We start from the raw sequence: 14,672 nt of genomic DNA on the forward strand, positions 1-14,672 counted from the left end.
ATATATGACCGTTGAGACGCTCCCCTTATTTAAATCCCAATTCAAACTAATCGCAAAAACTCTGCAACGAAACCAAACTCATTCTCGGATTCCAACTCCAAAACAGCATTCTGATCTCTCTATTTCTTCTTCTTCCTCCCTCTAGGTATTTGATTTCTTACTTCAATGTCTAAGATGAGGTCTGATCGCAGGCCGCCGCTCGCCAGATCTCGCCAGGTTCTTCAATCGAATTCAACAGCCTCGTTGCAAACGCCGCCCGGTATGTTAGAATCAACCGATTGAATTTTATGTGGATTATCGATGGAGATCCTGCTTGTTTTTCTTTAGTTTTGCGAGTATTTTGTTGATGAACAACGATTTCGTCTGCGGACAGGTTCTTTGACAAAATCGCTGAAAACGAACCGTCCTTCGGATCTGCAAGCATCGGAGCTCCGACCTGAGTATCGGACGATTACTTGCGAATTACAGGCTCTGGCTAGCATGGTTAGGATGGAATTAGGATGTGAAGAGTCTGGAACTGGCGGAGTAGGTGATGAATTAGGCGTGAATTCGAGTACTCTGTTCGAGCGAGGGAGATTCTACGATGAGTATTCCGCGAGGAGGAACGAGAGGCTCAAGCGAAAGAAAGCCGAATCCGTAGCCGAGATCAAGACTCCGTATAAACTCGGTGTGACGGTTGAATCTTCAAAGCGGCACAGTTCAAAGAAGGTTGTTAATAGCTTGAGGAAATCGGTTTCTGCGGCGTATTCTGTGGAGCGGAAGGAGGCGGCTCCTAGGTATTTGCTGCGGAGCATGACGAAGGAAAACAAGAAGCCACCATTAGCGGTGGATCTAGAGAGATCTGTGATTACTGCAGGAGAAAGAAAAATCGGCACTCGAGGAGTCAGAAGAATCTGAAGAATTAGGGATCAGATCTGTGCGTCAGGTGAAATTCTTGTTTTCCTCCTTAAGTTTTCTTTCGTTCTTAATCTTTATTTTGGATCTGATCGTGAAAGAAACTGGATTAATCTTTTCCTTCTTTCTTTTTTGATTTCTTTTCTTATTGTGGTTTGGATTTGGATTTGGATAGGCTTGTGTATGTTTGGTCTGCTGAAGAAATTTCCAATTCGGAAAAATCTGAACAAGTTTCTATCTCTCAACCACACTTCGCCAGGAGAGAGGCATATAGAACACACTAACTTTTAGGGCTCCTTCTTACAGATTCTGCGAATTCTACCAAGTTTTTGTCATTTCTTTTCGCTTTTTTATATGAAAGATAGCACTGGAATAGACACAGAAAATCCTACAAATTGTATGTATTGAATGAGATCGGTCTTGAATGTGAATTCATCATTTCTATGTCTCTAATAATTGTTAGATATAATCGTCAAAGCTATCCATTCGTCCTGAGATTTGATGATTGTAAGTGCAAGTTCCAAAGTCCAATACTATCTTGGTCGTTAATGTTTTTGTTTTTTCTAATTATTCAAGCTAATTTCATACTATTTTGTTTTTCTACAATATTTCGAGTCTCGCCTTTCTAATCATGTAAATTCGAAATTAAATTTCTAAAACAATTTTTCAAATTGGTTTTTAAAAACAAAGATCTCAATTATCATTAACATAATTTGAAGGAATTAATTCCAATGTAATTGCTTAAATTGATATGTGGAAGTTGCCTCCATTTTATCATCTCATTCAAAACTAGTTGGCAGACATGGGTTTGATATGCAGAGTTAAATTCATAGAACAACGTTAAGCTAACATTTGTAGTAATTTTGACTTAGGCTAACTAGGTAAGTGGGGCATTACTATCAGATCAGTCGGAAGACTTGCTTTACGTATAACGACACGTGCCTAGTAACCTTTGCACGTGTAATTTATGCTTTATATTATATGATGATGAGACTGTGATATATGATGATGTGACTGTATTATATGATGTTGAGACTATGATATATGATGATGTGACCATGTTATATGATGATGCTATATGATGTTATATGAAGATGTTACATGATGATGATGATGATGATAACATGACAATAGGATGTATGATAATTAGATGACTTAATATGACGTTATTCCATATTAAGACGATGTGCATGTATTAAATGTCATGATGCATTATAACGATGATTTTTCTAAAGCACAACCTTAGTTAATGTTAATGATAATGTACGTATGAAGACCACGACATGCATGTTACTTAGAGTAATATGTAAACGGTATATAGGGTTGTGTAATAAAGATGATTTAAAGATGAAAACTATAGGAACTTCATACATTTTGTGTGTACATATACATTGGATTACTTTCCCATTTATGATGACAAGTACGGATGGTACACTACGATGATGATCATCATCATGCCTCACATGACATTCAGGGGTTTGCTAACCTTTGGATGTCGTTACAAACAGCTAGCTCGAATATGATGGGTTCATGGGGTGTGAACTGTGTGGGGATCCACACTCGCACGTGTTGATTGTGTGTAGGGACACATCCAATTTTATCCGGACCGGAGGCTACCCCTATGATAGTTTTAATATGGCCCTAGGTCATGAGTGGCATGTATTTGCATTCCTTGACTTCAAAAGTGGGGCCACTTACTAAGTATTTCTTCAAATACTTCAACCGTGTGCTATTTCTATTTTCAGGTAAAGGCAAGACACCTTTGTACGACTGACGACGACACCGCAAATAGAGACTATGATACGTGTATAGTATCTAGATAAAAACAAGGACAACATTACAAAAATAATGATATATTGTCGTCACAGTTGAGCTATGCTCGTGTTTGTACCTCAAACTAATAAATATATCAATTTAAACCCTAATTTTTTCGAAGTTAATCAATTTAAACGAATTTAAAACTTTTTTCACTCGATATAATTTCTTTTAGAATCAACATAAAATCATTTAAATAAAATTATTTTTCTTTTAAAATCTGATTCAGCAGCACGAAAAATTATTAAGTAACATGTAGATTATCGATCAAAATGTTTCGATGGCACGAAAAATGATTGAAATGTCATATACATCATCGATCAAAAGGTTAAAAATTAACATTTTTGTGGTAACGTACATATTGTTGAACTAAAAACAATGAAATTGGTGGCATGTGAATGCTTATCATCGTGAGCATAAAGATATTCATAGAGATCAACAAATTCCTACCACAAACTTCCAACCAAGGGCTCCACTACCTTTAACTTTCTTACAAGATATTATATATTAATAATGATGTGGTTTGACTATTTCATCTTTTTGAACATAAGTACCGTCTAAGTCCACTATTAGTAGATATTGTCTACTTTAGTTTGTTACGTATCGGTACAAGTCTCACGGTTTTAAAACATGTCTATTAGAGAATTTTTTTTTATATTATTATTTAAATAAAAGCCGATACAATAAACGACAAAGTTGAAGGAATTTCCCTTATCCAAATATATGTTAGATGCAATCTTTTTAGATAAACAATCGAGACTTGGTCCAATGCAGGGACCAATTTAGTCAAGTTGCGTAAAAGAATCGTTTGAAAAAGTAATTTCCTAAGTTAAGCACGTATGTTCATACAAGTTCAAAGTATTTGGCAAAAGAAACAAATAAATATGGGAGTATGACCCGATTTTATTTATAGAGGGTTATCGTTACATATATGTTGATACAAATTGTTTGTAAGTATACATTATTTGACCCAAATGTAATTATGAACCATTCGTGAAGAATTGACAACTTATCTTAAGTATAATGCAACTCTAAATCTACAGTGAAGTGACTGAAACTTGATTAATTAAAGTGTTTAATTAATTAATTTTTTACCATTAAATTTGATGGCAAATAGAGTTGGTCCATTTTGACGATCAAGAGAATGACACAATTAGGGTAAGGGCTCGACCACGTCAATCAGCAACAGGCTAACGAGCTAAGTTATATAGTCGGACGCACTCCTTCGTAGAAGCTCCAAAATTCTACGCTCAAAAGAAATAGATATTTAATATTTATTTAATTTAATTTAATTTTGATGGGTACATATTTTAATTCAAAGGATGTCAAGGAAAGCATATTCCGTTACCGTTACAGCCACCGTCGCATTCAACCATAGTGCCTTCGCCACACTCTTCTAAGCACGTGCCTATGTTTTGTCTCCGTGGACCAGCCTGCACAAAACGACAAAGGCTGCTCATTTTGGACCATTCCAATTCCAATTATTTTCCTATCCTACTTTTATTATATCCACATTTTTCCCCACTCTAATAAATTAGTATTTAATTCCCCCTCTCAAAATTATTTTCCAAAATGCATATAAAAAGATATATATATATATATATATATATATATATATATATATATGTTACTATGTATTGCAGATATTTGATGAGACATGTATGTTAAGGATGAATGATATGTCATGCATACGAAAATATGTCTCGTAAGAAGGTTATGTCATGAAAAATATGGAAGTATGATGTTCATCATAACTGATTTGAAAATACAAGATCTCATGCACGTTGTCACAAGTATGGATACTTCTCCGACATGTTTTTGTACGAATGTGTACTCATGAATGGATACTTCATAGTCAGGCCTAGATTGTACATATATGAGATTGCGTAATGGGTTCATGTGGGCGTACGTAAACCATGTGTAAAGAATTACTACACATCCAACTCTACTCGAAAAAGAAAGTAAGGACCTACCATTAATCGCTTGGCCTGTGGATTTGAATTGATTTGATTTGATTTTGGTCATAAAAGTCAAACAACTTGAAATGTTGTGAGTATGTGATTGTAAATGATAATGACTGATAAAATTATACTAAAATAAATTGCGTGAATTTATGGAGGATTGTTAGAAATCACGGATCTCCGCAATGGTATGATATTGTCTACTTTGAGCATAACCTCTCGTACTAATGACATTCTATACTATAGAACCTTGTACACCAATGACATCCTCTGAGGCCTATAGAGCCCTCGAACAAAGTATATCATTTGTCCGACACTTTCTTCACTTTTAACTACACTTTCGAGACTTACAACTTATTTATTCGACATTTGAAGGTTTTATTGACATGACTAAGTTAAGAGCATGACTCTGATACCATGTTAGGAACCATATATCTCCACAATGGTATAATATTGTCCACTTTGAGCATAATCATTCCCCAAATGTATTCCCTAAATCATGGATATCCACGAAAGGGCTCGTACCAATGAAAATGTATTCGTTACTTATAAGCCCATGATCATTCCCTAAATTAACAAATGCGGGACTCCCTCCCAACAATTTTCAACAAGGATAACATATGTTTTAAAGTTTAGGATAGGGATCTCATCAAAAATGAATTTTTTTTTCTTCGAATTTTGAGCATCATTTGTACGATGATTATGTTGTGTTCTCGTGACATGTTTTAGATAATGATGTTTTGCTATTTTTGAAGTAGGAGAACATCGATTTCCTTACACTTTTAGAACATAGAGCTAAAGATGATTTATTTCTTTGATCTAGAATCATATTTGGTAAAGGCTAAGAGATTTTTTGACACGATCATGTTATGGCTCGTTTACAGCATGTTTCCTACTTAATTTGTTAAATATTTCATGTTCAGGATTTGGAATCCGTATTCAGTACCTAATGATTCCAACATTCTTTTGTGAGAAAGACACGTTACTTACTCCTTACTTCTACTTCTGACAGTGGAAACTATCCCTACAAACCAATACGAGTTATTCCAGCATGTTATGTCCTCACTTACATGCATCCTTATAAAATTTCCTCGAAAGTATGTCACCCAACATCGAACCACTCCAAACAAAACCTGCTTAGTTTTGAAATCTGTGATTGAGCCATAAAAAATAAAGGTATCATATTTTTTAAATATTAAATATAATTTTAAATAAAAGAAATAATTTTATTATTATTATTTTTGCATTATTGAGATGCTAATATATTTTTATTTTAAAGATATGGTTTTTGGGACAGCATGGGCAAACGATGTCGGGTTCATTACCGAAAGAGACACTTCACCAAATTATTGAATTTAATCGATGATGAAAACTTTAGGTAACATTATTTAATATTTAATGAAATTTTTTTTTTCTAGAAGATAAATATTTAATGACCTTATCCATAATCTTAAGCTCATCATAATTCCTTACTAAAAAAGTAATTCTAAATTGATAAATTAATTTTAAAATATTAGAAATCCAATTAATTATTTAAAAAATAAATAAAAGATAAGATTTTAAGATTTGAATTTAGAAAGAAGGCCCACGTATGATTGGGAAAGGACAATTTAGGGCATTATTAGATAACTCTCTATCTAGAACTGGAAGGACAAAATGGGAAAACGACACCAAAAGTATCTTCCGATATTTCCACGCCCTCAAAGCTTCACTGTTAGCGATATCTCCATTTGACTGTTTGGACTCCGACGTGTCGTCTTTTCCTTCCCTACCACTGACGGTGACTGTGCAAATTCAAGCTTATAAACCCCACCACCTTCTCCGCCATGAGACATCCTCCACTTCCTCTTCTTCCACTTACAACTCTCTCTCTCTCTCTCTCTCTCCGCCGTCTCTTCCTCCGCCGCCATGGATCCTTACAAGGTATTGCTATGTCCATTTTTTCGATTTTATTGAACCCGATCGGCTGTGTCTTACGTTGGCTAATTAAAAGAATGATTTTAGACTTTGTTGATGATTGTTGGACGATGAGTCCCACGTCAGCTAATTAAATGGTTGATCATGAATTTATAAGTAAGAAATACTATCTCTATTGATATGAAACCGTCTCTGTTAAAATTATGAGAGCTTGTACTTAAAGTGGATAATATCATATTATTATGTAGAGTTGTTGTTTCTAACGCTCTATTGATAAGAATAGTAAAAATAAAATTACGAGAACTTATGCTTAAATTTACTCTGGACAGTACCGCCCCTCAAGTGCGTACAACACGCCCTTTTGCACCACCAACTCCGGTGCACCAATATGGAACAACACCGCCGTCATGTCGGTCGGAGAACGAGGTCCCATTCTTTTGGAAGACTACCAACTCATTGAAAAAATCGCAACCTTCACACGCGAGCGTATCCCGGAGCGTGTAGTCCATGCAAGAGGAGCCAGTGCCAAAGGATTCTTCGAAGTAACCCACGACATTTCCGACCTCACTTGCGCCGACTTCCTTCGCGCCCCCGGAGTCCAAACTCCAGTCATCGTCCGATTCTCCACCGTCATCCACGAACGCGGTAGCCCCGAGACTCTCCGCGATCCTCGTGGCTTTGCCGTCAAATTCTACACACGAGAAGGCAACTTCGATTTAGTCGGTAACAACTTCCCGGTCTTCTTCGTCCGCGACGCCATGCAATTCCCTGACGTCATCCGCGCATTCAAACCAAACCCTAAATCCCATCTCCAAGAACCATGGAGATACCTGGATTTCTGTTCTTACCACCCCGAAAGCCTATTGTCGTTCGCTTGGTTTTACGACGACGTCGGCATCCCGATCAACTACCGCCACATGGAGGGCTTCGGCGTGCAAGCCTACTCCTTAATCAACAAATCTGGCAAAGCCCGGCTCGTGAAATTCCATTGGAAACCCACTTGTGGGGTTAAAAGCATGATGGAAGAGGAAGCCATTAGAATTGGTGGGACGAACCACAGCCATGCCACTCAAGATCTATACGAGTCAATAGCCGCCGGGAACTTCCCGGAGTGGAGGCTCTACATTCAAACCATTGATTACGAGGATCAGAATAAGTATGATTTTGAGCCGTTGGATACGACGATCACTTGGCCGGAGGATGTGGTGCCGTTGCAGCCGGTGGGGCGGTTGGTGTTGAACAAGAACATAGACAATTTCTTTGCAGAGAATGAGATGTTGGCGTTTTCCATGTCGTTGGTGCCTGGGATTCATTACTCCGATGATAAGATGTTGCAAGCTAGGAGCTTTGCTTATGCTGATACTCAAAGGCATCGCCTTGGCCCTAATTACCTTCAGCTTCCGGTCAATGCTCCCAAGTGTCCGCATCATAATAACCATCATGAGGGGTTTATGAACTTCATGCATAGAGATGAAGAGGTTTGTTTGTTCGTAATTGTCGCATGTTTTAATTTTATAAAGCTATTTTGTTGATGGGTTTTGTGTAATTTTGGCAGGTGAATTACTTTCCTTCTAGATATGATCCTTGCCGGCATGCTGAGAAGTTTCCGATGCCGCCCAATGTGTTGACCGGAAAAAGAGAAAGGGTCTGTTCCTCCGTCCGATGATTTTTCTTGTTGTTTGATGTGTTTTGTGTTAATAATTGGATGAGGAGTTAATGGAGAGATTGTTTGTTTGGGAAATTTTCAGTGTGTGATTCCAAAGGAGAATAACAACTTCAAGCAAGCTGGGGATAGATATCGATCATGGGCACCGGACAGGTACTAACTGTTTGGAATCATGGACCCTTCATAATAGTAATAATATTGTTCACTTTGAGTGTCATGAGGCTCGACTCCTTTAGAGCCCTCGAACAAAGCACACCCTCGACACTTGAGTCACTTTTGGGCCTATGAAGTCCTTGAACAGCCTCCCCTTAAACGAGGCTCGACTCCTTTTCTAGAACCTTCTTGTTTGACATTTGAGTCACTTTTAGGCCTATGAAGCCCTCGAACAGCGTCCCATTAATCGAGGCTCGACTCCTTTTCTAAAGCCTTCAAACCATGTACACCCCTTGTTCGACATTTGAGTCACTTTTGGGCCTACGGAGCCCTGGAACAGTCTCCCCTTAATCGAGGCTCGACTCCTTCTCTGAAGCCATCGAACAAAGTGTACTCTTTGTTCGACGTTTGAGGATTCTATTGGCATGACTAGATTAAGAGCATGACTCTGATACTATGTTGGGAATCACGAACTCTCCAGAGTTGTATGATATTGTCTGCTTTTAGCATAGCCTCTCATGGCTTTGCTCTTGGTTTTCCCATAAGGCCTCGTACCAATGGAGATGTATTCTTTACTTATAAACCCATAATCATTCCCTAAATTAGCCCACGTGAGATCCCTCCCAACAATCTTCAACACTAAGAAACTGTAATTGAGAAAAGAAATTAACTATAGCCATGTGGTTCATATCCAGGCAAGATCGGTTTGTGAAGCGGTTTGTGGAAGCGTTGTCAGATCCCCGCGTGACGCACGAAGTTCGCAACATATGGATCTCTTATTGGTCTCAGGTAAGTTGATATTGTCCACTTTTAGTATAAGCTCTTATGATTTTGATAATGTCGATATTGATTGAGGGTTAATTTGGACATGGCACAGGCTGATAGGTCTCTGGGGCAGAAGATAGCGTCTCGACTGAACGTGAGGCCGAACATCTAAGAAAAAGAAGCAAGCCCAACACTAGTATTAGTACATGGGGGTTTCCCTTGCAATGGGTGATGTTAATATGCTAAAGGGCTTTTTAATTTTGGTGCTTTGTTGCTCCCTATAAAAAAAAAAAAAAAAAGGCCTTTTCGATATCGAACTTATAAACGTATGGAAGCTTACAGCTTTGGATTCGTTTTATCAGTGATAAAAATGTCTTCCAATCGTAATCATATAAATCATATTGAAATCGAAAGCAATAAAAATGGAATTATATTGAGACGGTTTAAATTAAAGTTAACTAAAATTATAGTCAAAATTATATTGGTGTTGAACGTTTAGGATTAAAATAAAATATGCATAACAATGGGTAGAGGGCTCGGAGTACCCCTTTTCTTGATCCAATCTTTTCTTTGCTGAAATACTTACTAAAAGACGTGCACGCTAAGACTGACTACTAAGACAGATGGTGGACTAAGTGGGGAGCTTATGTTTGAGATTGGGACATGTTCTACTCGATTAAGTTTTGAAAAATATTTATAGCACGCACTCGATAACGAACAACAATATTACCATAACTAAATGCTTTATTCTCCCAAAAATAATCAAAATATTTTCTAAAATATTCATATTATATATATAAATAAAGTGACCAAGTTATGTTGATACATACACTATTCAAATCTACAAACTAAAGAGAAAAAAAAAAAGAAAAAAAGAAAAAAGGAAAAAAGAGCCAATGTTTCAAACCACAGAGAAGGGATAGAAAGCCCAATGGGCCTCCAATTGTTGGGCTTTGAGTGGTTGGAGCGAGCCCAAAAGCTAATAACGGGTGGGCGTCCTAGCCCTTGATTTGGGCTCCTTGGGCCTATCTTTAAGGATACTGACTTTCTCCAGAATCTCCAACACCTGTTCCATGGAGGGCCGGTTTCTAGGGTTCTGCTCCAAACATTTCAAAATGAGTTCGGCTAAGGCCCAGGCTCCTTTGGGCGAGTAGTCGTCCCCAAGCCTTGGGTCCATTAGCTTCTTTATCTTCTTCTTGTGGGCCAGTGACGGCTCGGCCCACTCCACCAAGTTGTGAGACCGACTGGGCCGGTTTGGGTCCACTGCTCGCAGCCCAGTTAGAAGTTCAAGCAGCACCACACCAAACCCATACACGTCACTCTTTATGTACAAATGTCCTACAAATTTCAAAATAAAATAATATCAGAAATCATTATTTTATATAATAATTGGGAAAGGGCAGGGAAGGTAAATAGTACCAGTTGCAATGTACTCGGGTGCAGCGTAACCATAAGTGCCAACTGGATTTGTGCTGACGTGGGTGTCTCCATTAGATGGGCCGAATTTTGCAAGCCCAAAATCTGACAGCTTTGCGTGGAAATCCTGAAAAAGAAAAATTCAATTTCAATAAATAAATAAATAAAGTCCCACACGTGTGAACGTATTCTTGAATCTTACCCCATCCAGAAGAATATTCGACGCCTTGAAGTCGCGGTAAATCACGCTCTTCTCCGACGTGTGGAGGAACGTTAAACCACGCGCCGCCCCTGTGGCTATTTTCATCCTTGTTTCCCATGAAAGTGGCTCTACACCTTCTGAAAAACAAAAATTGAAAATTTTAAAAACCCACAAAAATGGTTTCTTTTTACATATGTTAGAAGAACACGACTCTGTTTATAAACTTGATCATTCTCTAAATTAATAGATGTGAGACTTTCATTATCCAAGAACACATACTTCGAAATAAGTGATTTTCCAAGCTTCCTCTCGACATGTGTTCATAAACAAGAAGAAATTGCTTCTCTTCCCAGCAATATCCGATCAATTTCACCACATTTGGATGGCTAAATTTCCCCAGAAAATCCACTTCCGCCTGCACNAAAAAAAAAAAAAAAAAAAAAAAAAAAAAAAAAAAAAAAGAGGGAAGATCTGAAGTGTGAACGGAAGAAATACCTTCCATTCGCGAAGACCCTGAGAGCTGTCGGGGTTTGACTTTTTCACGGCGACAGGAATTCCGACGCCGACCTTGGACGGCGCGTAGGTTGTCTCATCGACCCAGCCTTTGAAGACTCTCCCAAATCCGCCCTCACCCAGCATGGTGTCGGGCCGGAAATTCCTGGTGGCCGTCTTCAACTCCGACAAGGTGTAGACTTTGAGATTCCGGGGCGTGGTGGAGGCGTGGCGTTGGGAGGAGACTGGGGAGGAGGGCTTGGTGGGCGGCGGGGTGTGGGTGTCGACGGGAGTGCCGCAGAGGTTGCCCATGGAGCGCAGTGATGAAATTATGGGTATTGGATGAAAAGGCTTGAAAGAGTATATAAGAAACAGAGGAAAACAGAGTTGGAGGAAGGAGGCAGGAAATTATGGGGTAAAGAAATTAAGGTTTATAAAGGGAAAAAGAGAAATTTTGGAGCTTCATTTGTGTTCTTCTTATGACGTTGTTTATCCTCATCAGACCCTCCAAAATCTGTGCTCACATCATCATTTTGCTACAATAATTCATGTTACCATCAATCTCATTCCTCAATTTCACCTCATTTTTCACCTCAAATCAATCTCAATTAACTAATTCTCCTAACCAATTTTACACTCTTTAAGTCCCAGCGTAATCCACAATCCATGTCAAGATCAGTCGAGAACACATGAGTTTAGATGAGATTAGGGGTTTCGAACGAGCATGGAGGGTTGAATGCAGGACAAAAATGCTCACTATCACAGGCACGTATCTGGTTCTACATTTGTAACCACCCAAACCCACCACTAATAGATACTGTTTTTTAGCTTTCCCTCAACTTGTTAAGATGAGATTTTCACACTCTATAAAGAATGGTGTGTTTCCCTCTCACGTCTACGTGGAATCTCACATGTTTTTTACGGGTAAAGTATTGTAATATTGTTTTTCAATTTTGAAGCTTTTTTATTTTATTATTTTTTTTTTTTTTTAGTTTATATATATAATTTTTGCTACAATAAATGGAGATGTAACTTTCAACCGCACCAAAATAAATTCATTGACTTGGCAATTATTTTCGAGATTTATTTTTTCTAAAGAAAATTTAGTCAAGGCGACTTTAATTGGGTCAAGGCGACCTTAAAACACTCAACTAGTACTTATCCGATGATCTTAGCATTTTTTTTTAAGACTTATCAAGACAGAAAAACCAAATAATGTGCTAACTAAGAACTCTCGAGTCCCACCAAATACTTCATAATGTCCTCTTGAGCCTCAAGATACCATCAACCCTCACAATTTGCTTGAGCACGTTTGAGAGTTGGCTCATAAGCCAACTTTATATTCGAGATCTCTTAAACATTGATCCATCTGGGCCCATCGAGACATAAACTTTCTCATGTTCATGTTTAGTCATTTTTGCATACCATGTTAGAGTTTGACCCTATATTTCAACATCTGACTCGTAGAAAATGGCGCAATGTTAGCACACCTCTACCACCTAACATTATCCTCGAAAATACATTTTCAAACAAAGACGTTTAAGATACTAGTCTCCAGCATTAGCTAGGTATGAACAAAAAAAAAATAATAATCACGAGTACATAAGTAGGAAGAAGCAATGAAACGACATTGGATTAGAGGAATTGGAAAAGGGGAAGTTGTCCCCACCAAAGCCTTTTACTTAGTCAAGTGCAGTGTTTTTCACATTCTAATCAATTTTATGATAAATTTCTCGGAAGTCATTCAATTTTGACATGGTGTCGGTTCATTTATATACTCTTCATTTACTGACGTATCACATATTCAAATTTAAAATTTTAATGGGTTTGAAACTGATACTTGAAACAATCATCTTCGGTTATGATATCTAAGAGTAGAGGTATACGAAATGCTTGAAAAGATTGAAGATTACTACTATCTATACTATTAAGTTGTAGTTGCGTAATTTTAATTATATACCGTACGTGTATAGACAAGTTATTTTAATTATATACCGTACGTGTATAGACGAGTTTTAATGAAGTGATAGGAGTGCTCGAGTTTCGTCTTCAGAACATATGATGATTCTGAGTCATATCTTCAGTAATCAAATCAAAACATACGATCTAATTACTACTTTTGAGTCATATCTCTCATAAAAAAAAACCCCCAAAAACTAGTTAATCTCGACCTATTTTTGGGTCATTTTTCATCAGTATACCACTAACTACTTTACGAAGTTACGTCAATATTTTTTGACATCATTATGAAAAAAATGTTCAAATTTGATTATTTTAAGTCATAGCTTTCGTAAAAAAATTCAAAAAATAGCTTTGTTCTCCGATAGCAACAGTTTGACGGTTTGATGATGAAGTTTTTAATATTTTAATAAATATTTAAAATTTCATATTTGTGTATAATAATTGATTTACATTAATTAATTTAACAATTATATGATGCTATGTATAAACATAGAGTCATTTGAATTAAAAAAAAATAAAGTGAATAAAATCTGATACAAATCCAATAGCTCGACATTAATTATGAAAAGGTTAAGTCAACTTTACATTAATTATATATATATATATATATATATAGATGGGCAAATGGTCAATTTCAAATATCAATATTTATATATTAACTTTTCGTGCATGATTAACGATTAAAATATTTATAGTGTTCGATAATTAATTTTATTTATTTACCCTTCTAGACTTTTCTCCGGCTAAGTTTACTTATTTCGCCTAAGCTCAACTAGTCTTATCTGAGCTGTCAATTTTTATGGTTTGTTCTTAGGGTTTTTGTTTAGATGTTTTGCTAGTCCCTTTCGTCATTGTCGTCATTATCATCATAGACCTATAGCTAGTAGGTCCTTGAGGCGTGACTCTAGCGATGGTTTCCAACTCATAGTTCGCATCTCGAACACTATTCTTAGATTCTAGGGCTTAGTTGATATCTCCCTGGTTCAGAACCTAAACCTTATATGTAGGTTGACATTTTTTTTTGTCAACTCAACCTGACTATCCAAAAATAGGGTTACAATCCAACTCAACCTTATTTCACTTTTAAAAAAATTAAGAATATGTAAAGTTTCTGACCAATATTAAAACATTTTATGATATTTTAGTTATTAATGTAATATGTATTGTAAAAATTAGTATCTTTTAAATAATGTTAAAAAAAAGAAAAAAAACAGAACACCTCAACAACCGAATCTAACCTGAAAATAGAGGGTTGAGTTGAACTGTAAACTCTATTTCAATTGCTCGGGTTACCAACCCAACTAATAAAAAATTTCTGACGAGTAAAATTAAAAAATCAATATAATTCAGCTCAACCCAACACATCCGGTGTCACTTGTTTTATTATTTTGTTTGTTCTCGTGAACGTGAGATACCTGATTTCAAGATA

At 36.9% G+C, this 14,672-nt stretch overlaps 3 protein-coding genes across 3 annotated transcripts; 2 read left to right on the forward strand and 1 right to left on the reverse strand.

The window, feature by feature from the left end:
- Positions 1 to 42: 42 nt before the first annotated feature.
- On the forward strand, positions 43 to 1,342 carry LOC111798964. Its single transcript, XM_023682323.1, has 3 exons — positions 43 to 259; positions 374 to 925; positions 1,070 to 1,342. Exons 1-2 carry the CDS (start codon positions 166 to 168, stop codon positions 895 to 897), a joined length of 618 nt encoding a protein of 205 aa, XP_023538091.1. The 5' UTR covers positions 43 to 165; the 3' UTR covers positions 898 to 925; positions 1,070 to 1,342.
- Positions 1,343 to 6,509: 5,167 nt separating this feature from the next.
- Positions 6,510 to 9,558, forward strand: LOC111799285 (catalase isozyme 3). The gene is made up of 6 exons (XM_023682768.1): positions 6,510 to 6,593; positions 6,917 to 8,065; positions 8,143 to 8,232; positions 8,336 to 8,406; positions 9,102 to 9,195; positions 9,284 to 9,558. The coding sequence occupies exons 1-6, from the start codon at positions 6,579 to 6,581 to the stop codon at positions 9,341 to 9,343; spliced, it is 1,479 nt and encodes a 492-aa protein (XP_023538536.1). The 5' UTR covers positions 6,510 to 6,578; the 3' UTR covers positions 9,344 to 9,558.
- A 372-nt stretch (positions 9,559 to 9,930) lies between these two features.
- LOC111799286 (probable serine/threonine-protein kinase PIX13) lies at positions 9,931 to 11,706 on the reverse strand. The gene is made up of 5 exons (XM_023682769.1): positions 11,285 to 11,706; positions 11,069 to 11,204; positions 10,790 to 10,926; positions 10,591 to 10,714; positions 9,931 to 10,509 (listed from the first exon to the last, which is right to left on the reverse strand). The coding sequence occupies exons 1-5, from the start codon at positions 11,591 to 11,593 to the stop codon at positions 10,151 to 10,153; spliced, it is 1,065 nt and encodes a 354-aa protein (XP_023538537.1). The 5' UTR covers positions 11,594 to 11,706; the 3' UTR covers positions 9,931 to 10,150.
- Between the last annotated feature and the right edge of the window lie 2,966 nt (positions 11,707 to 14,672).

Source organism: Cucurbita pepo, chromosome LG07 (assembly GCF_002806865.2).
Source record: "Cucurbita pepo subsp. pepo cultivar mu-cu-16 chromosome LG07, ASM280686v2, whole genome shotgun sequence".
Taxonomy (NCBI): Eukaryota; Viridiplantae; Streptophyta; class Magnoliopsida; order Cucurbitales; family Cucurbitaceae; genus Cucurbita; species Cucurbita pepo.